At 55.1% G+C, this 17,895-nt stretch overlaps 11 protein-coding genes across 13 annotated transcripts; 6 read left to right on the top strand and 5 right to left on the bottom strand.

Annotated features, from left to right (window-relative positions):
• Window positions 1–454: 454 nt before the first annotated feature.
• On the bottom strand, window positions 455–1,180 carry H310_10635 (hypothetical protein; the record flags this gene model as incomplete). Its single annotated transcript, XM_008877067.1, has 1 exon — window positions 455–1,180. The coding sequence occupies one exon, from the start codon at window positions 1,178–1,180 to the stop codon at window positions 479–481; it is 702 nt and encodes a 233-aa protein (XP_008875289.1). The 3' UTR covers window positions 455–478.
• A 513-nt stretch (window positions 1,181–1,693) lies between these two features.
• Window positions 1,694–2,613, top strand: H310_10636 (hypothetical protein; the record flags this gene model as incomplete). Its single annotated transcript, XM_008877068.1, has 3 exons — window positions 1,694–1,744; window positions 1,808–2,266; window positions 2,365–2,613. The coding sequence occupies 3 exons, from the start codon at window positions 1,694–1,696 to the stop codon at window positions 2,611–2,613; spliced, it is 759 nt and encodes a 252-aa protein (XP_008875290.1).
• A 66-nt stretch (window positions 2,614–2,679) lies between these two features.
• H310_10637 (hypothetical protein) lies at window positions 2,680–3,984 on the bottom strand. The gene is made up of 7 exons (XM_008877069.1): window positions 3,905–3,984; window positions 3,632–3,825; window positions 3,467–3,588; window positions 3,345–3,420; window positions 3,116–3,303; window positions 2,924–3,037; window positions 2,680–2,878 (listed from the first exon to the last, which is right to left on the bottom strand). The coding sequence occupies exons 1-7, from the start codon at window positions 3,937–3,939 to the stop codon at window positions 2,816–2,818; spliced, it is 792 nt and encodes a 263-aa protein (XP_008875291.1). The 5' UTR covers window positions 3,940–3,984; the 3' UTR covers window positions 2,680–2,815.
• A 63-nt stretch (window positions 3,985–4,047) lies between these two features.
• H310_10638 (hypothetical protein) lies at window positions 4,048–5,112 on the bottom strand. Its single transcript, XM_008877070.1, has 4 exons — window positions 4,877–5,112; window positions 4,708–4,826; window positions 4,527–4,635; window positions 4,048–4,479 (listed from the first exon to the last, which is right to left on the bottom strand). The coding sequence occupies exons 1-4, from the start codon at window positions 5,069–5,071 to the stop codon at window positions 4,369–4,371; spliced, it is 534 nt and encodes a 177-aa protein (XP_008875292.1). The 5' UTR covers window positions 5,072–5,112; the 3' UTR covers window positions 4,048–4,368.
• A 365-nt stretch (window positions 5,113–5,477) lies between these two features.
• Window positions 5,478–6,253, top strand: H310_10639 (ubiquitin-40S ribosomal protein S27a). The gene is made up of 2 exons (XM_008877071.1): window positions 5,478–5,537; window positions 5,641–6,253. Exon 2 carries the CDS (start codon window positions 5,645–5,647, stop codon window positions 6,110–6,112), a length of 468 nt encoding a protein of 155 aa, XP_008875293.1. The 5' UTR covers window positions 5,478–5,537; window positions 5,641–5,644; the 3' UTR covers window positions 6,113–6,253.
• Window positions 6,254–6,444: 191 nt separating this feature from the next.
• Window positions 6,445–7,459, top strand: H310_10640 (hypothetical protein). Its single transcript, XM_008877072.1, has 2 exons — window positions 6,445–6,810; window positions 6,868–7,459. Exon 2 carries the CDS (start codon window positions 6,964–6,966, stop codon window positions 7,429–7,431), a length of 468 nt encoding a protein of 155 aa, XP_008875294.1. The 5' UTR covers window positions 6,445–6,810; window positions 6,868–6,963; the 3' UTR covers window positions 7,432–7,459.
• A 113-nt stretch (window positions 7,460–7,572) lies between these two features.
• H310_10641 (hypothetical protein) lies at window positions 7,573–9,425 on the top strand. The gene is made up of 6 exons (XM_008877073.1): window positions 7,573–7,779; window positions 7,829–7,878; window positions 7,942–8,099; window positions 8,162–8,690; window positions 8,771–8,996; window positions 9,050–9,425. The coding sequence occupies exons 1-6, from the start codon at window positions 7,600–7,602 to the stop codon at window positions 9,398–9,400; spliced, it is 1,494 nt and encodes a 497-aa protein (XP_008875295.1). The 5' UTR covers window positions 7,573–7,599; the 3' UTR covers window positions 9,401–9,425.
• A 99-nt stretch (window positions 9,426–9,524) lies between these two features.
• H310_10642 (hypothetical protein) lies at window positions 9,525–10,487 on the bottom strand. Its single transcript, XM_008877074.1, has 2 exons — window positions 9,798–10,487; window positions 9,525–9,749 (listed from the first exon to the last, which is right to left on the bottom strand). The coding sequence occupies exons 1-2, from the start codon at window positions 10,454–10,456 to the stop codon at window positions 9,653–9,655; spliced, it is 756 nt and encodes a 251-aa protein (XP_008875296.1). The 5' UTR covers window positions 10,457–10,487; the 3' UTR covers window positions 9,525–9,652.
• Window positions 10,488–10,532: 45 nt separating this feature from the next.
• Window positions 10,533–11,066, bottom strand: H310_10643 (hypothetical protein; the record flags this gene model as incomplete). Its single annotated transcript, XM_008877075.1, has 3 exons — window positions 10,533–10,718; window positions 10,765–10,809; window positions 10,860–11,066. The coding sequence occupies 3 exons, from the start codon at window positions 11,064–11,066 to the stop codon at window positions 10,533–10,535; spliced, it is 438 nt and encodes a 145-aa protein (XP_008875297.1).
• Window positions 11,067–11,290: 224 nt separating this feature from the next.
• On the top strand, window positions 11,291–16,543 carry H310_10644 (hypothetical protein). Of its 3 annotated transcripts, XM_008877076.1 has the most exons (13): window positions 11,291–11,421; window positions 11,468–11,733; window positions 11,788–12,043; window positions 12,097–12,184; window positions 12,244–12,332; window positions 12,385–12,617; window positions 12,670–12,879; window positions 12,933–13,028; window positions 13,104–13,361; window positions 13,413–15,738; window positions 15,805–15,917; window positions 15,963–16,155; window positions 16,229–16,543. In XM_008877076.1, the coding sequence occupies exons 1-12, from the start codon at window positions 11,335–11,337 to the stop codon at window positions 16,132–16,134; spliced, it is 4,194 nt and encodes a 1,397-aa protein (XP_008875298.1). In that variant the 5' UTR covers window positions 11,291–11,334; the 3' UTR covers window positions 16,135–16,155; window positions 16,229–16,543. The 3 variants fall into 3 exon arrangements, with proteins under 3 accessions (XP_008875298.1, XP_008875300.1, XP_008875299.1); XM_008877078.1 differs by having other exon boundaries at window positions 11,788–12,184; XM_008877077.1 differs by having other exon boundaries at window positions 11,421–11,733.
• H310_10645 (hypothetical protein) lies at window positions 16,521–17,448 on the top strand. Its single transcript, XM_008877079.1, has 3 exons — window positions 16,521–16,752; window positions 16,850–16,939; window positions 17,010–17,448. The coding sequence occupies exons 1-3, from the start codon at window positions 16,657–16,659 to the stop codon at window positions 17,040–17,042; spliced, it is 219 nt and encodes a 72-aa protein (XP_008875301.1). The 5' UTR covers window positions 16,521–16,656; the 3' UTR covers window positions 17,043–17,448.
• The last annotated feature ends 447 nt before the right edge of the window (window positions 17,449–17,895 follow it).

Below are 17,895 nucleotides of genomic sequence, written 5' to 3' on the forward strand. Positions count from 1 at the left end.
TTGCAAGCTGTGGTTTCAAGAAGACATGGCAACAATCGTAAAAGCATGCGTTATCATGCACAACATGGTGATTGAGTTTGATGCTGCGACTGGAAGCGTTGTGGAAAACTTACGATGCCCAAATGGAACTGTTCCGTTCGTGCCGTGTGATCTAAACATGTTCACAATTAACATGGCCCGTGTCCGCGATGCAACGGGACATAATGAACTACGACGTGATCTGGTTGAGCACTTGTGGCACGCAAAAGGTGACCAAGAATAATATGTAACAAGAGTACTTGATTTGTCTGTTTTGCAAGTCTCAACCGCGTCCTGCACCCCCAATTTTTCGCTTCACTCATTCCCTACACTTTGCCATCATCCTTCGTGATTGTGTGCACAAGTTCCTTCTGCGGTAGTCATGATTAGAAGACTTGGCTGTAAGACTTGGCTGTAAAAGACGACAATGAAAGATGCAACATGTATTTATGAGATTACATCAGACAACCTCTTCATCTTCACATGCCTTTGCACTACGACTTCGCTTTGCAAGGTAGTCGTCCTTCATTTGAGAAAGCATGGCTTCGTCCTGTGGGGAGGTTGACTTTTGCAACATTTGGAGCAGCATGTAGTCGGCAAAAAGCCTGTTCTTTTCGTTCTGCGTTTGCACAAGGTCTTGCAGTTTGATGTCCGTCGCTGACACCTCGCTTGCTTTGCGCTTGGCTTGCTTGCAGCCAACAGGACGTGCGGAAGGCGCGTCATAAGCCTGCGCCACTTCTTGGCCGGGCTGCGAAGATGGCTTTGCTGCCTTTGTAGGTGAAACTTGTTGCCACTTTGGGCAGGAGTTCAACGTGCGCCAAACTTCTTCGTGCTGAAAGACCTCACGCTCCAACGATAGGTGCAGCACTCGGGCATCGTCCAACATGTCTTCGTCGGTCTTGCCGCTCTCACGCCGCGCCTTGACTTGGGCAACGTATCCAGCAAACTTTTGCGCAGACCTGTTCAAAATTGCCCAACGGTTCTTCAATGCCTGCGGCGTGCGCCCATCTCCTCCGCATGCTGCGGTCCAGTGTGCGCGTATGCTGGCCCAGAACGATTCAGTGGACTGATCAGCCCCTTTCACAGGGTCTTCTGACGTGCACACCCACGAGCGAGCGAGTTGGCCGTCTTCGCCGGCACTCCACTTGGAACCTTTCCCCATGGATTGTGAAATAGAAACCCTTGTTCATGAGTTTCTATTTTCTTGGATTTAGAAACTCGAGAGGGGTGAAATAGAAATAGAAACCGCCGGTGGGGTGCATAGTTTGTATTTTTAGAAATAGAAACCACCGTTGGAGATGCTCTCAGATACAATTTCGGTATGATCACGCAATTGGTGCGTCAGTGACTGTTTCAGTGAGATACATTGTTCAATCCTGGCCCACTGATATTCTCGCAGTAGAAGGCTGTATCTGGTTTAGGGGCCTAGTATGTACCATTCAGTAACGTAAGCACTTCACAGGCTAAGTACTCCTTGAGCGTCAACTTGGTAATTGTATGCAGACAACAACCAATCAGACTGTTCGGTTACAAATCCACAAAAGTGGATTTCCAACGCAGCGGCGCAAACACACGGCTAGGCTGCACTGCCACGCAGAACAGGCAGGTCTGCCAGTACCCTGTCAAGGTCCCCCGTGTTCATCTTCGGCTCGTCGTGTCGGGCATGTGCGTGGCCATGGAGCCTGCCAACAACTTTTGCGAAGCTCCCAACTCCACGACCAACTTCGTCAAGTGCATCCCCCGCGGCCCGTGGGCCACCACCAATTTCAATGTGGTCGTCAACATCTAGGCGTCTGTCCTGGCGGGCCAGAACATCCGGGCTGTCTCAGACAGCATCGAGCACTCCCCTCACAAGAGCATGCACATCACCTTGTCCGGCGCCATGAACAACGTATACTTGTCCCCCATCGAGTCGACTTGCACCACGCCACCATCGACGCCTTCCACACCATCTACCACGAGTGCCGCATACGCGGCCACCACCTCACCGAAGCCCAGCGCCGCACGTCGCCCGCGGCCTTCCAAGGCTGCTCGGTCAACGACCACCGTTCCCGTGCACCACGAGCCCAGCGTCAAGGCGTTCTTCGCCGGCTTCCCCATCATGCACCACGCCATGACCGACGCCACCCAGGTCAACGAGCACAGCTATGTCTACCAGTTCGAGGGGCTGCTCGGGGACGTCTATTCCAACTGCGACATGGCCGGCGCCGCGACCACTCGCCGCCGCCTGCAAGCCTGCCCTCAACGCGTCCTCACTTTACAACGTTGTCATATCCCCTCAACAACCCGAACGTGCACGTCAACGCGCTCTGGGCGTGGCGCGTGGACATATCTGCGGCGGGCCAGGCGCTCGAACTCGCCGCGGACGAGATCGACCGAGAAATCGTCAAGATCCGAGCCATGTACTTTGACCACTACCTCGGAGGCACCACCGACTTTCCCGCCGCCTTTAAGACGTCCCTCCACGACGGCGAGAGCCCCGCGTTGACTCTGGTTCATTACATCCGCTCCGGCGCCGACCCCATCTGTATTGCGTCCTGGCCGGTCCTCAACGAGTTCCACTTTGGTTGCCGCGGCGACGGCCCCTCGTCGTAATGGATCCCCTTCGCCAGGAACACTGTTGCCGCACTCGATTGCACTCTATTCATCCTAACAGACTTGTGTGGTGTTGGTGCTCTCTTTTATCGTGCGTTGTCTTTTCCTATTGGGTACGCACGCGTACGGACACGAGTAAGCAGCTTATAACTTTCGTTGGAGGCGATTCACAGTCAAGATATTTGTATGCTGTATCCCTGCGTTACTTGTCTTCTTTGAGCGATCGCACAGCAGCACCCAGACGATGTTGGGCTTTGTTGGCGATCTATGCGAGATGTCAGACGTCAACGATAAATTCGAGTGGACGTGCCTCAATGGACGGATTCAAGGCCAACACTGCGCGAATGTCTTGCAGTGCTAGACGGTAGCGCTCCAATCCTTCGTACGCCAAACCTCGTCGCAAGAGCGCTTTTTGGTTCTCGGGCTACCGGACATGGCACCACAGTAATAAGAATCGACAAGCATAGGTTGGATTCAACGACATGGAATGGATCGGTCGTACTTCGTATTCGAGGACATGGGAGCAGTCGCGGATGACAGCGGAAAAGTTGCTCAGCTGTTGATAGCACGCAGCACGGTTGTTGTAGCACGCGATCGCCACGGGTGAGTTGTCCTTTTCGCATGCGTTGATTGCTTCTCCGTACACTTCAATGGCCTTTTCAAACGAGGCAGCCTTGAAATAGTCATTTCCTGTGTATACTTGAGCGGAAGCGTCAAACTGAAAGCTGTACCTTGCTCCTTGAGTTGTTCGGAAGGGTTCAAGCCAGATCGGCGAGCTTGCTCGACTTTGGCTTGCAACGGTTCGATCTGAATGATATTGGTGAGATGACATCCTCATGGCAAAGGGACCCACCTCGTTGATGAGCTTGTTCAAGTCCTTGTTATCGAAATCGATCTTTTGACCTGCCTTCAACACTTCGAGTGCCTTAACATACTGCTTGATTCCTTTTAACCCCAGCGCATAACGATGGTATCCTGCAATTCTCATCAGGCTATGCTCTTCCCCCACCGAATGTACCTTTGACGAACTGAGGATTCAACTCCACACACTTTGCACCGTCATCCGCTGCTTCTTGGTAACAATGTTGACCAAGAAATGCCGCGCTTCGGTTTGAGAAGTACACATGGTTGGTCGGGTCCAAGTTGATCGCATCCGTGTACTTTTCAATCGCTTCCGCGTATTTTCCTTTCTTGAAGAACTCGTTGCCTTCGCTACAACATTACCACCGAATCAGTCATGTCTACACAGCAACTAATGCCGCCCTAAGCCGCGGTATCACCCAGGACGTACTTCTTCTTCGCCTCCGCTGTAGTCTTGGCACTCATCTTGCACGCAATTCGAAAATGTGGCGCCAGGAGCCGTCAAGACAACCTGCTATCCGGAACATTTCGAAATTGTCCGGATAACGCGGTGCAGGTCATTTTCTCGAAAACGAACGACGTCCTTCGCCGGAGACGACTCCCAGGTGCTCCTCATCTGTGGTCCAGACTAGGCACACCGCCCCTGCATGGATTGGCCTGAGCGACCTCATGCAATCATGGTGAGGTCATCGAAGTAAAAACGAGCTGCAGTGCCGTGAAGGCCATAGTGGTTGCGCTGACACTGAGGGAAGGCGAATGAAATAGTATGGGAGCGTCAAGGCTTTACTACGTGCGATTACAAAGATACAAGTGCTCAATGTATGCCTTACGTGTGCTGGGCAAGTAAGAAAAGTCGGGTGTTGATAAGTGAAGAAGCAGACGACAGATATGATGTTACACCGCGCCAAGGGTGTTAAAATCTCGTTGAACGTCGTCGAGCAAAGACGTGCATGTAGATTCCGTGTCGTGCATTGTTGCTTGGAGCGTAGCGTTGGCATCCTGTACCTACAGACATCATACCGTCAGCTGACCCCAAGCACCTCCATCCATACTTGTTGTAGCTGCTGCTGCAACCGAGCTTTTTCTTGCATCATTAACCTCATGCGTTCCTTCTGCATCAGTTGCTGGGGTGTTGCTTGCGGAGCGGCGGCAATCTCGAGCCTACTCTCATTAGCGATTCGATTTAAAGTTTCACGGTATGTGGTTCACGGAATGAGATCGTTGGATTCTTACGGTGCTGTGAGGCCGACTTCTTGGCCGATTTGAGACTTTTCATGCCACTCCAGGAGTCTCTCCAGCTCGAGAAACTTTGAATTTAGGTCATACTTTGCACTGAGCGATTCAATCTCAGCCTACGAAGTCGATCTACCATGATGGCAACGCAAACCCAACGAGTACACACCTCTATTCGTTGTCGAATTCCGAGGATCACTTGACGCCCGTTCGCTTCAAGTTCCGGTGACGACATATCGATGAGACTAGCTTTGTGAACAGATGCATCCAATGCCTTCTGAAGGATCGCGCGCATGATTTGAGTCCGCTTGGCCTCCCTCTCGCCGGCAGCGGCGTTCTCCATGGGGTTGGCGATGCGACGCATGATTACTTGCCACAGTTCAGATGCGTTCGAGTTGACTTTCCTCCAATCAGTTGTCGCCATTTGAATTTGAGCGGCACGTTTTCAGTTCGCGACATTTTCGGCCAATATTCCGACTTTTTTACAAAATGTCACGCAATATTGAGTTCAGTGGCCGTCTTGTGGGAATATATAGTACCCTCTCCAGCCATTTTGGCAAAATATTTCATGTATATTTTGCATAAACTGTCCAAAATTCCATGGGTGGACAAGGTGAACGTTGTCCATACAAATCCCAAGTATCGTGCCACCCTCCACAATATAATACCATAATTCGAAACGATTTTCACGGTATCACGAATCCAGCGAATGGATTGGGTGGATTTCGACCCCGTGTCGATTTGATTGGTGCGTTTCCAGTGGTTGGCCACCGACGCCGATTTCGTGGGCACGGTGCGACTTGCTGAGTTACTTGACTACTTTCAGCGAGGTGCGTAGTGCTTGCTCGTGTAATGAGGATCGGACTGCGCGCCATGGCGCGCGTGTCCGTAGTTATGTGAGCTTGCGCTGACCTCCCTCTTCTTCCACCGTAGGACCATGCAAATCTTCGTCAAGACGTTGACGGGTAAAACCATCACGTTGGATGTGGAACCATCCGACTCGATCGACAACGTGAAGCAAAAGATCCAGGACAAGGAAGGCATCCCCCCTGATCAGCAACGCCTCATCTTTGCCGGCAAGCAATTGGAAGATGGCCGCACGTTGAGCGACTACAACATCCAAAAGGAATCGACCTTGCACTTGGTGCTCCGCCTGCGTGGTGGTGGCAAGAAGCGCAAAAAGAAGAACTACACCAAGCCCAAGAAGATCAAGCACAAGCACAAGAAGGTCAAACTTGCTGTGCTCAAGTTTTACAAGGTCGACGACAATGGCAAGATTAAGCGCCTGAAAAAGGAATGCCCTGCCCCTGAATGCGGCGCGGGTGTGTTCATGGCCACCCACTTTGACCGCCACTACTGCGGCAAGTGCCACGTCACGTACAAGTTCCAATCCGAAGGCAACTAAGCCATCGATGCACCTTGCGATGCACCTTCCCCCTTGTGGACCCTGCAACGTGGTCTCTCGTCTGCTTGGGCCGATGTTGGACGATCGAGTAACTTCACATAACAGGACTCTCTGAAAGTAGAAACCTCCTTTGCTCTCTTGCCTTGCCAGCATCGTGCTGTTGATTTGTACGTGGTTCATGTAGCAGAGCACGGACGCGTGTTCGGGGGCTGGATCCTTTCGTCTAGACTTTATGGACGTGATGGGCGAGCCAACACCTCAGCCTTTTGTACCTTTGTCACTCGTTCCGGGAAGAACTTTCATGTTTGAGCCCGCGCATTCGTGTAGTGCCGCAACATGGCAGTCGTTTCGCCATGTAACGAGAGGATCATGATGTGTTTTTAGCATGTTGGGAATTGCCAAGCGGCGGCGGAGGCGATGGCCGAGTTTGCCGCGTTCCACTACTTAATGCACAAGAACGTCAAGAGTCCCGGTGGGTCGGGGCCGTCCATGAGCATGGACGAATTCGCCAAGCAGTTTGGACGACCCGAGAAAGGTCCGCCAACGTTTCCAGAGCTGTATTCGCCTCGGCCCACGCGACAGCTCCACGTCGCCGTCAAGCTGTATTGGCGAACGAATGACCGCATCGAGTACCGTTTTGTCGAAGTCCGAGCGCACAGTGTCCTCGTCATTATGTGCCTGAACACTACACGTCGCAGGTAGAGCATTGAAGCTACTCGACACGGACGGCGGTGAATCCGCGTGTGGCACGGTAGGAATACCGACCGCTGTGCGTGGACGCAGAGCTCTTGTACAAACTCGTGGAGAACAAGAAGCAGGGGAAGCCATGGAACACTGCCGTCGTGAAGCGCATGTTGTCCGACGTCGAACTCAAAGCCGCCGTCCCAGATTTCTTGTTGAGTCGCCTCAAGCTGTCCGAGCCACCGACGTCGACCGAGTCAACCGCCCCTTCGGCCACCGAGCGCCATTGCTTTCTCGAGAAATCGTTTGGGGACGAGTACGATACCCTCCTCTGCGACCCCCCTCCAGTGGCGCTCGAGACTGTCTTAGACGGTGTCGAACGAAAAGGCACCCCAATATGGCTGTCCCAACCCGTTGACGTGCCTTCGTCCATCGTCATCCCAACTAGCGAAGTCCAGGCAAGCACGGATACAACGCCGCCTGCCGACGTGAGAGAAAGTGTGCCGGCAGGGGGTTCGGGGGCCGTTGCGGTCCGCGTTCTCAAGACCGCAACCAGTTCGCCCAAGAAAGACGCCAAACAACTCAAGGGGGGCAGCACCAAGCCTGCTAAACCCGGGCAGATCAAAGCTAAGCCATAGTTCGAACAACGTCGGTCATACTACTGCCATCAAGTGTTGTGGCGCATTCTTCGTTGGACTTCTCATGGCAGATCGTTCACTCGGCGCAGCCTGGGTCCTTGACATGTCGAAGTTCACAACAGAGTGCGAAACCGTTACATTCACGAAACGGCGAACGGGCCGCCGACGATGCCGACGCTGCAATGGGACGCCTCGTTCCCACCCACGTCGGACCGCCGCCATCAGGTGGAGGGTCCACCGGACAACTCATCGGACCTCGCGGACTTCACGCTCCTTGTCGTGGAGGAGTTTCTCCGGCAACACCAGTTTGCCCATTGCCTGCATGCCCTGAAAGTCGACCTCGACCAGGTCTCTATCCGCCATGTGAAACAACTTCTTGCTGATGTTCCGTCATTAGATGAAGCGCCCCCATCCACCTGCCGACACGTGGATGGGTATGTATGACAGGTATGAACGTCTCCGTTGGTTTTCACAATCCCCCCTTGGCTGGAGCGCGAGATTCGTTGCTAGACTTCGGCCATTCCTCGGAACTCTACGCACTGACCATGCCGACTGGAGCCTGGCCGAGTGTATGGTAGACTTTCTCCTGCGCTTCCACGACTCGTACGAGCCGAAAACTCCCAGTCAGTCGACCATCAGCGTGCTCGTGTCATCGCCAGCTCGAAATCGTAAGTTCGAGTCATGGGACAACATCGTTCCTCCGATGCAGCGTTGAACCGGGCCTTGGTAGCGCTTCCCAAGAAGGCGACATTGTCGCTCATGGATGCCTTCCACGCAGCGCAAAGCCCTCTCAAGAGACCGAGCCAACACACCGCCCCCCATTCCACGTCCGAGCCCCCCGAGAAGAGGAGCACTACCAACCAAGACGTGCCAACCCCGGCAGCCTACACAACATCTCCAGCCTGCCGAAAACATATCAAACAACGCAGTGCCAGCGACAAACGACTCCAGCGAAAGGCCGTCGTCCAAGCGATCGAGGTGCCTCCGATGACATCGTCCACGTCGAACGGCGACGACGGGGGGCCGCTGCCCAAACTCAAGTTCGACCAAACCGACTGGAAACGCACGTCCACCACCATCAAGTCCATCGAGAGGGGCATGCGGGAAATGCGGTACGAAACACAATTCCAGGACAAGCAAGCCAAAGCAATGGCCAAAGTCCTCCCGGCTGCACTTCCTCCATCGTCCGTGGGTCGGACGGCCTCGAACGACATCGCCGGCGCATCGCTGCCGTACTATCGCGCATTGGAGCAAGAACGGTGCGGCGACCAAAGAGAGATCCAGAAATTGATTCAGACCGCGCGCGGAAGCTCTCACACACGCCGTGCATGCCCCCTAGGTTTGGTGCGTCGAAGCGGCGCGAGTGCGGCCTGTGCCACATCTCGCACTTGACCATCAACTTGCCGGCCAAGGTGAGCTTTCGATGCATCATGGAGCTGTACGTGCGGTGGGGCTACGTGCCGCCGGACCGGGACAGCGCCAAGTACCGACCCCCCAAGTGCTACGACGAAGTGCCGATATGTCGCTTCTGTGAGCAAATTGTCCAGGATGTGACGTGGGACCCGGTACGACGCCGTTTGGTCGATCCAGCGACCCCACACTCGATGTGATCTCGTAGTCTTTTCAAAAGCCATTCCATTCCCTGCCATTCGTCCACCACGACGACGTGGCGTCCTCTGGGAAACGCCCGTCGTCGTTGGACCCGTACGCTTTGCCCCCCCTGGACCCCGACGACTTTCTCAGCAGCGGCGACGACGCTTCCGACCACGAGGCGCAGGAACAGAAACCCGACGTGGTCCACCCGGACACCCCCGCCAAACTCGTGTACCGACAAGCCAACTATTTAACCGGGGAAAAAGCGCTCAGCTTGAACGAGTGGTCCGTGCTCCAGACGTCGATGAGCAACATCCGCGTCGTCATGGAGCGGACCGCGAAACTTGCCAACGCTCGCAACACAAAGCATCTGTAACACGGAAACCCACATCTCGACCGAGTCCACCACTGCGTCTTGCCCACGACGTCAAGCGTCAGAGAAACCCGAGCAGCGCTTGCACTTGCTCGTGCGACGTGAGATTGGAGGTAGAAAGAGTCGACCAAAATGTGCACGGATCGACGGGCATCACATCCGCGCAAACAATTCAATGGGTCGTGTTCATCAGCTCGTGCAGGAGAGCCCCACCGACACATTCGGTGGGTGGCAGTGTCCTGCGACCTTTTTCGGTCACACAAACGTCGTGGGGGTTTCTGGCGGCTCGCTACGGGGCGTGTCGTGAGCACTGCGCTTTAGTCGACGGACGTTGCCGTCTTCGTCGACAAACCTACAGAATACAAGATGGGATGCATCACATGAAAGTTTGGTCTCGTACTGCAGCTGCTTGGAGGGAGCGTTGGCAGTGTGTTGGGCAGCGGCCAAGGCCAACTTGGACAGGGGCGGGGATTTGTACGCTTCGGCCAGGGCCCGTTGGAGGGCGGCATCGACTGCCTCGATGTGGTTTTGTTTCGACATAATTTGCTGCTTGGCGATACGGTCCATGTCTTTTTGCGATCGAGGCGACGATGGCGTCGGGTCATCGGTCCCGGTGTCGACCAAGGTTAAAGGATCGATTGCATTCGGGATTGCCACGCCCCGCAAGTTCATGCGCTTCGAAATCGTGGTGGATCGGCGGTGGACGCCGTCCTTGTCCCAGTACTCCACGTTCGAATCCATCGTGCTAAATCGGATGGTGGGGGTTGCAGGCTTGGTCAACTTTTTTGAATCGGCTTCAGCGACGTCGATGGCTCGACCGCGACCGAGGATGTGGTCGAAGATACTGTCCGACATACGTGTGTCGATCAGCACGGATCCGTGGCGAATTTGTGTTCCGGGGGACGCTTCCCCTGCCGTGTTGACAGTGATTGGGGGTGTTGTCGCTGCGGCCCCCGCGGACGCTCTCGATAGTTTGGAGTCCCCCTGCGTTTTGTCATCGGACGGGGCTTCCGGCGCAGCATTTTCTTTCCTCGTCAAGGACTTCTTGAGGATGTTCATGGCACGGCCACTGTGCGCGCGGGGAAGGGAGAATGATGGAATTCAACATAGAGATGCTAACTTTAGGCTGATGTATTTATAGCGTCGCGGGGGACGTAGGCGCAGTCGGTGTGGCGATGGCAGGGCAGCCGTCGACGGGTTTCTGATTGTGTTGAATCTTCAGCTTGAGCAGCCGAGTTGCTTGGAGCACCTCCTGGAGGTTCGTGTGTTGGGTGTGAAGCTGGGATTGCCACACTTCTTTCTCCCGGATGAGCGCATTCCGCTAGGTCCATGGACAATTAGGCAACACCATTCGAATCGTTCGCTACCTCTCGGATGAGTCGTTGGTTCATCGCAATGATCGACTCGTCCGTCTACAACGCCACGTCACGACAAGCTGTATGAACCTCTGCCGTGCCTGCACTTCCAACAGCACATGACCCGACGACGTGATGGCATCGCCGTCGTCGGTATGGCCTTGGTGGCTCAACCTGAGCTTCTTGTCGTGTAGTTCCAATGCTTGCAAGTGCATGCGCCCCAAGTCCGACCGTTCTGCCGACAGGTCGTGGGGCGTCGTGCGCAGTGCATCTTGCTTGGCACGGCGCCGGGCGACCACCTTCAACGTCACCATGCCTCGGTCGATCGTGTAACGATCGGGTGTCACGGCAGTTGATGTTGTTGGTAACTGGCATCACCGCTATCGCCCGAGAGTGAGCTGGTGCCGGATATGAAGCACGCTTGGACATCGATGTCCCTTCGCTTGCCGGCGAGCAAACCCGCGGTCTCGTCCAGCTCCACGGACGACAGTATTCCTCGTTCAAGTTACGCCAGCGCTTGATTGAGTTGGGATTGTAACTGCCACCGGTTACAAGCGCGGCAGCGTCGTGGGGTTCGTTGCGATGGTCGACCCGCACGCGCTGTTTCTCGTGCGGTTGACGGCGGGATGGGCCCGAGTGTCGACGTCGGGATTGTTTTGGAACCTGGAGGTGCGTCGGCGCGCTACTACAGCCTCACCGACGGCCGCGAGCGTAGTTGGCAGTGTCCCCGCCCGATGGAACGGTGCAGCCGCTGTCGCCAGTGTGTGATGCTGTTGGCGCGATTGTCGTCACCAACACCTCGAGCTGTGCCATGGACGGTCCATTTGAAGGACTCAACGCCGTGCGCCCTGGCAACTTTCTCGTTGCTGTGAACGACATGGACATTTCCACAGCTCCCGTTGTCGGCTCCACCATCTTCGCCCAACTAGACGATGCCACGATGGCATCCGATGACAATCCCACCGTTCTCGTCTTTGCACGGTAGGGTCGCCTCACAGGGCTCTACAAGGTCGTCACACTTGAAACGTGGTTCAGCCACGATTATGCCCAGGCGTGTGCAGCGCTGAGCTCGGCGAGCGCCGCCCGTGTACCTTCCCCTGGCGCTGTGCTCGATCTTTCGTGGCAAGGCTCGACGTGGTATTGCACCGACCGAGGCGAACTCTTTGCGAGCCCTGTCGTGGATGGCCAGCAGTCTTGGTTTACAGACAAGAGCTTGGCCTTGTCTGTGGTGCAGACCTTCTTGGCATGCCTCGAGGGCCAAGGTCTTGCGAATCATCGCACGATCGACAAGGTCCCTACCTCAAAGCCATAATTGAGAACTTGACAGCCATATATGACATGCAGGCAGTCGACACCGCGATGAATCGAGTGTGGCAGCATCTCTGTGATGTTGTGTTTAACGAAGCGTTGGAGCGGGAGCTGCACCTCCCCCGTACGTGATGGCCCTATCTCGATGGGCACACTTGATGGAATCGTCTCACGCACCCCTAGAACTGCCGCCGCACATACACCTTCGCGAGAATGCGCGCAACATGCTGTACGAGCTGCGAATGGTGACCCCGGCTCCGTGGCCGTTTGAGGTATCATTCCGCGTTCGGAAAATGGTCACGCGGCACAATCAGTCGAGTGTAGGTTTTGTGGCAGCCACCGCAGGGCATTCCTGCCATCCCGCTATCGTCGCCGGCCACGACTCGAGGAATCGCAGTGGTCCACAGCTCCAGTCATCCACAAGTGGCTGTTGGCGACGTTCTCTTGGCCATCAATCGAGTATTTCTCGCGTCGTCGCTGCCAGCCGTCCAACCAGCATGGCACCGAGCAGTTGAAAAATCGTCGCTTGCTCGACCGACCACGTTTGTCTTTCTTCGGTACTCTCCTCATCATGCAAAACATCATGACGATCGAGGATGTGGAATCTAGACAATTCTATCACCGTATCAGCGCCTCCTTGAACAACTCGACGCGGTGCTGGCAAGTGCCGTGGTCGGCCTGGGACGGCCCCGCTGCGCTCACGCCCATCGAAACATACATATGCTCTCGTCTGTCGCCGCGAGTCGAGAGATTGGCGACGCTGTGGGTCGACAGCCAGGCATGGGAGACCCACAAAATTCCCAGCACGTCCACCACGTTGTACGTTTTCTTGTCTCGATGGTGGACCTGTGCGAACCTAATGGCGTGGCTAGCTACCGCCATGTACCATCGCAACGAGTCTTCTGCGACCACCCGATGCACATCGTGTCACAGCCGCACATTCGACAGACCCATTTTCGCTTGAGATGGTGTGCACCCCTGCGCATTGACCCAGCCGTGATCTGGGCAACTCCATGCCATGCCTAAGCACGTCCTTGACGTAGGACATGTCGAAAAGTGTGGGCGCCACGATGGATGCGCCGCGTGGTGCGGGACGCAACAGAACGCGTCGAGGCGCGCACGATTGAAGACGTTTTGGATGCTGTACTTGATGCGGTGTTTCAACACGTTGTCATTCCCAGTACCGTGGAATTTGCCGACGCCGTAGTCGCCGACTCCATCCAACGGCTCGTGAGCAACCTGGTAGTTGACGTCGAAGTCGCATTCGTCCAAAACGTGGCACGATTTCGCCATTTCCATCGGTAGGTTCTGTGTTGGAATCGCTTGTGCATCGAGTCCACCTGCGTCAGTAGAGGTTGCAACGAAGTGGACGCGAATGGCCCAATTCCTGCCGACGACCAAGTAAAGTTGGAGTCGTTGCTGTTCGAGACGACTCGTCCTCGATCTCCTCCGACATGGACTACCTTTGTGATGGATGCAGCAACTCCCCACCAAGCTCTGTCGGCGCTGCTGGTCACTTCGACTCGTTTGCTTGTCGCCGAGCGCGCCACTGTCGAGAACGATGGCCCGCCGGCTAGTGACGTCGGTCCAGCAGGCCATTGTACCTTCTCCGGCGAATCCGTGCGCATCGTACATCCCGACAATGATGAGCATGTGCAACTGGATCACATTTGTGATTTTCAAACAAGTCAAACGAGTGACAGCTTGGACCCCGACGAAATGACTCGGAACGATCCAGACGACGCTCTGAATACAATCGCGCCGGAATTCCACGACGAGCGGGATCATGTGGCGCCGATTCCGTCCGACCAGGATGCCACCGCGGAAGCGCTCGAATGTATCCCGCTGGAAGCGACCGTCGCCTTGGCTGAAGTGATTCGAGAGGCGCCACTGAACGCACACGATCACGACGGATGTCAACGTTCCCTGCAGAAAGAAACCTGCTATTGGGCTCTCCTGGTCGATGACGACGACAGATCGTCCAAATCGAGCGGCAATCGTCTTTGGCAGCATCACGGCGGCGCATCCCTCGCGTCCGACGTCACGATTGAATCCATCGCAGACACGCCGTACAGATCCCACATGGATGAGTGGCCGCCAGCCCTTCCAGTGGTTCCGCTCGTTGTGCCAGCGCTCAGTACATCGCACGGCATCGCCATGCAGACCAAACACTCTTGGAAGGACGTCGCGACTGTCCCGATCGACGAAGCGTGTCATGCGGACCGCGCCATGACGGACGATTCGAGCCAAACACCGCCGGAGGATCCGAACGTCGACCCAGCTCAATTCACGGCAAACCTGACAAGCGATGGCGCAACGCAAACCGACTCTTGTCCAATAATCGCCGCGCGCATGGAGATGGCGTGCCAGACGGAAGCGGAGTCCGCGTTTGTGCCACGTCTGGCGCACGACCTAGAAAATGGACGCGATGGAAACGTTGGATCCGACGGCAAAGTGTGTGCCATGGACTCGTCGGACGGACGTGCACTGGATGCACTCGATTTGGCAGCTTGCGATGCACTCGAGACAACGGAAGCGGACGACGGCGCTTCGTGTGACGAACACACCGTGGCCGACGCAGTCACTTGTGATGCCAGCACAGTCAAATCCCCGACTGGGGATCTCGATCATCAGCCACATGACGGAGACTTGGACCACACCGTACGAACATCTAGCGACGCGACGGACTCCGCGACTTCTCCGACAAACTCAACTCCAACCCGACACACCTTGACAGGAGCGCCTTCTGAAGCAAGTCTTGATACTCTGCAAGCGGGGCCATCCACATTAGACGAGCAACAAACTGTTGGGGAGCCGATCAAGGAGGTGGAGCGGCCATGTCCTGGCTACGACGTGTTGTTCGACCCTCCTTCAGATGTTCTACCGGATGCGGACGTAGACACGGAAGCAATCATCGAGCAACCGGTGGACGACGCTTCGCTTGCATCGTCGCGGGCATCTTGCTTTGAACACGCTGCCCCTGCAACTCTGGATAATCCCATCGAGGCGGTCGAAGATGCGATCGGTACTCAGGTTGACAACTCGAAAGAATCGCCACGGGTCGTGGAACCCCATGGCGGCTTGCCTGGGACCGCGAGGCCCATCACTCCACTCGGCATGACAGCGTTTCGTGGCTCCGACGACAATGTCGTTGCAATGGAGCCCTTGGATCCGTCAACACCGCAGTCCTGCAGAGTTCTCAGTGATTTGCTCATGCTCAACAGTCCAGATGCATCCACCGACGATACAACCAAAACAATCGTCGTTCGTGACGAGCCCAGAATTCAATCGCCGCGGCAGCAGACCCTGTCCGTCGACAACAACGCTGTGATGAAGCTGCCGACAGTGCCGCTTCTCGAGGCGCTGCAGCTAACGCCCGAATGGGTGGTCGAGACGAAGGTGCTGTCGACCACTCGTTGGGCGCTGCCTCGTCTCGCCCTCGACCGCATCTCGAAACCACGACAGCTTCACAACCGAGTGTTCAAACAAAACCAGCAGCACGTTGAGAACGCCGCCAGGCGAATCCAAGCCGTCGTGCGCGAGTACTTTGCCATGAAGAAAGGGACAGCCGAGCGATACGATCCCCTCCCTCCACAGCCCATTCGAGATGTCCTAGACAGGCAATACCGAGTGCACAGGTCGCCACGAATCCCTTCCAAGTTGTTGCGGCGAAAGCAAGTACGATCATGTCCACAGCTAACCGCTCCTACTGGCATTCGACCTCACGATTGGAGTTGATGCTAGAACGCGAGTAAACTGCCAGTGCTGACCAAACCAACCAAAGCATGGCCAGACCGACGCATCAGGGATGAAGTTGGCGATGACGAAGCGGGGCACTCTACAGGCTTGACCCCTCGGTAACCTCGGTGGATCCAACAGTAGCATGAGGGATCGATGCGTAGAGAATCCAAGCTAACGGCTGAACTGTGCGAGCTGAATGCAAAATTGGAACGGACGAAATTCAAGCAGAAACATCGAGGAATGGTGTCCCTACCATCGCTTCACACCGTACAAAGGTCGCCACCGGTGGTGATGCCGTTCGCTGCTACGGGAAAGCCAAAGGGGACACGATAACGAGTCAGGCCAGCCTACGACGTACGAACTACCACCTCCACTATTCTCTGCTCCATGTCAGGACCTCCTCTCAACTCATGAAGCTTGCGCCTAGTTGCAGACCATGGGGTTTATACGAGAAGTCGCCGAAATACGTTTATCGACCGAGGCTCGTGCGTGTCGACGGCATGCCACAGCTACATTGATGTTCACGGCCCAAGGCAAATACAGGTGTACGATACGCCTCGCTTTGCCGTCCCCATTCGGGTCAGTGCCGCCATCATGGATAATGGCCGGCATCCACCGCGACCGAAGGCTGTTGCCTTTTTCTGGAGCCGACAAATTTTAAGAAACGAGCGGGCGTTTTGGGGGAAAAACTTCATTTTGTCAAAAATATTGAATAAAAACAACAAGGGTAGTGACTTGGGGAGGGATCCAAGGTGTTTAAAACATTGTTTTAAACACTAGGCGTTTCGACAATTCTCTTCGTTGCTCGGCCAAGCCACATCACCTACCTCCTCAAGTCACCCCCTGCCTACCCGCATGATGCTCTACAACACGCGACAGAGACTCCAGGTGGCCTTGATCCTCTTCTTCATCGTTGTTGCTTTCGCCGCTGACTCGGCATGGATCCCGTGGGTACGTTTGTTTTTCACACGTTGGCCGCTGTCATCAAGGACGGATCTCCGCTTCTTGAGGGAACGTCTCCATGCATGCCATTCACACGCGACTGTAGGCGACCGTGGTCATCTTCTTGACCATGATCTTGATCACGGATCTCCTTTTCTTGGACGACAACCAATTCAAGTATGACCCGAACTACAAGGTATGCCGCGGACTCGATACCTCTCTCATCCTCGTCCGTGATGGGCTCATCCCCATGAATCACATCGTAGAACTGGTCTCGACAAACCGACCCCAAGTATTAGCGACCCCGCGCGATGTTGACAACACTCAACCGAATCGCGCCATAGTCGTCAACCTTTCGTATGCATGAAAAATAACCTCTTGGACAATTTGTTCTTGTACGTCGTGCGGTTGAGGAAGTTACGCTATTGATAACACTCCACCGAACAACCTCATTTGATTCACTCCAGAAACCTCGCCTTTGTCCAGACGGCGAATCGAAGTGCTTTGGCGACATGCATATCCAGCTACAAGAGGCGTGGGAAGCTGTCCTCTATCCTTTGGCTCCCAATATGGGGCTACTGGACATTAGCCGAAGCAACGAGTAGTTGTGACGAGAATCGGCTGCATGCGAGGAGGAGCATGCATCTCGGTGTCGAAGTCTATACGTTGTTGCGATAAGATCGATATACGAGTCCTAGCTGGCCATTGAATCAAGCGAGCCCTGAATGATGGCACAAAAACTGCACGGCGTAGGGGATCGCACCGCTGGAGTGTTGTAGGTTATCCTGCTGCGGGCGGGGGGAGCGGGGTCGGGCCTTGTTTGACCAAATGACTATTCTGGCATCACATAGAAACTCCGTTGACAATATTACTGAAAAGTAGGCGAGACAACCACGTCCTCGTCTTTTCCTCGCTGCGACCGGAATTGCCATATTTTCTACCACGGCAGGTAGCCTGTTGCCTTCTTCCATGCCCAAGTCTCGAACGATGTTATCGTCCAAACCAGTGGTATACGATGTCCCCAACTTCGAGGTTTCATGCACTTCCAAGGCGGAAACCATCACCATAATGTACAATTAGTGTGTATGGCACTAATTAAGAAGTTGGTTGTGTGAAACACTCGCAAACTTTACCAACAGGGAACGACGGAAA

Source organism: Aphanomyces invadans, assembly GCF_000520115.1.
Source record: "Aphanomyces invadans strain NJM9701 unplaced genomic scaffold supercont1.27, whole genome shotgun sequence".
Classification (NCBI taxonomy): Eukaryota; Oomycota; class Saprolegniomycetes; order Saprolegniales; family Verrucalvaceae; genus Aphanomyces; species Aphanomyces invadans.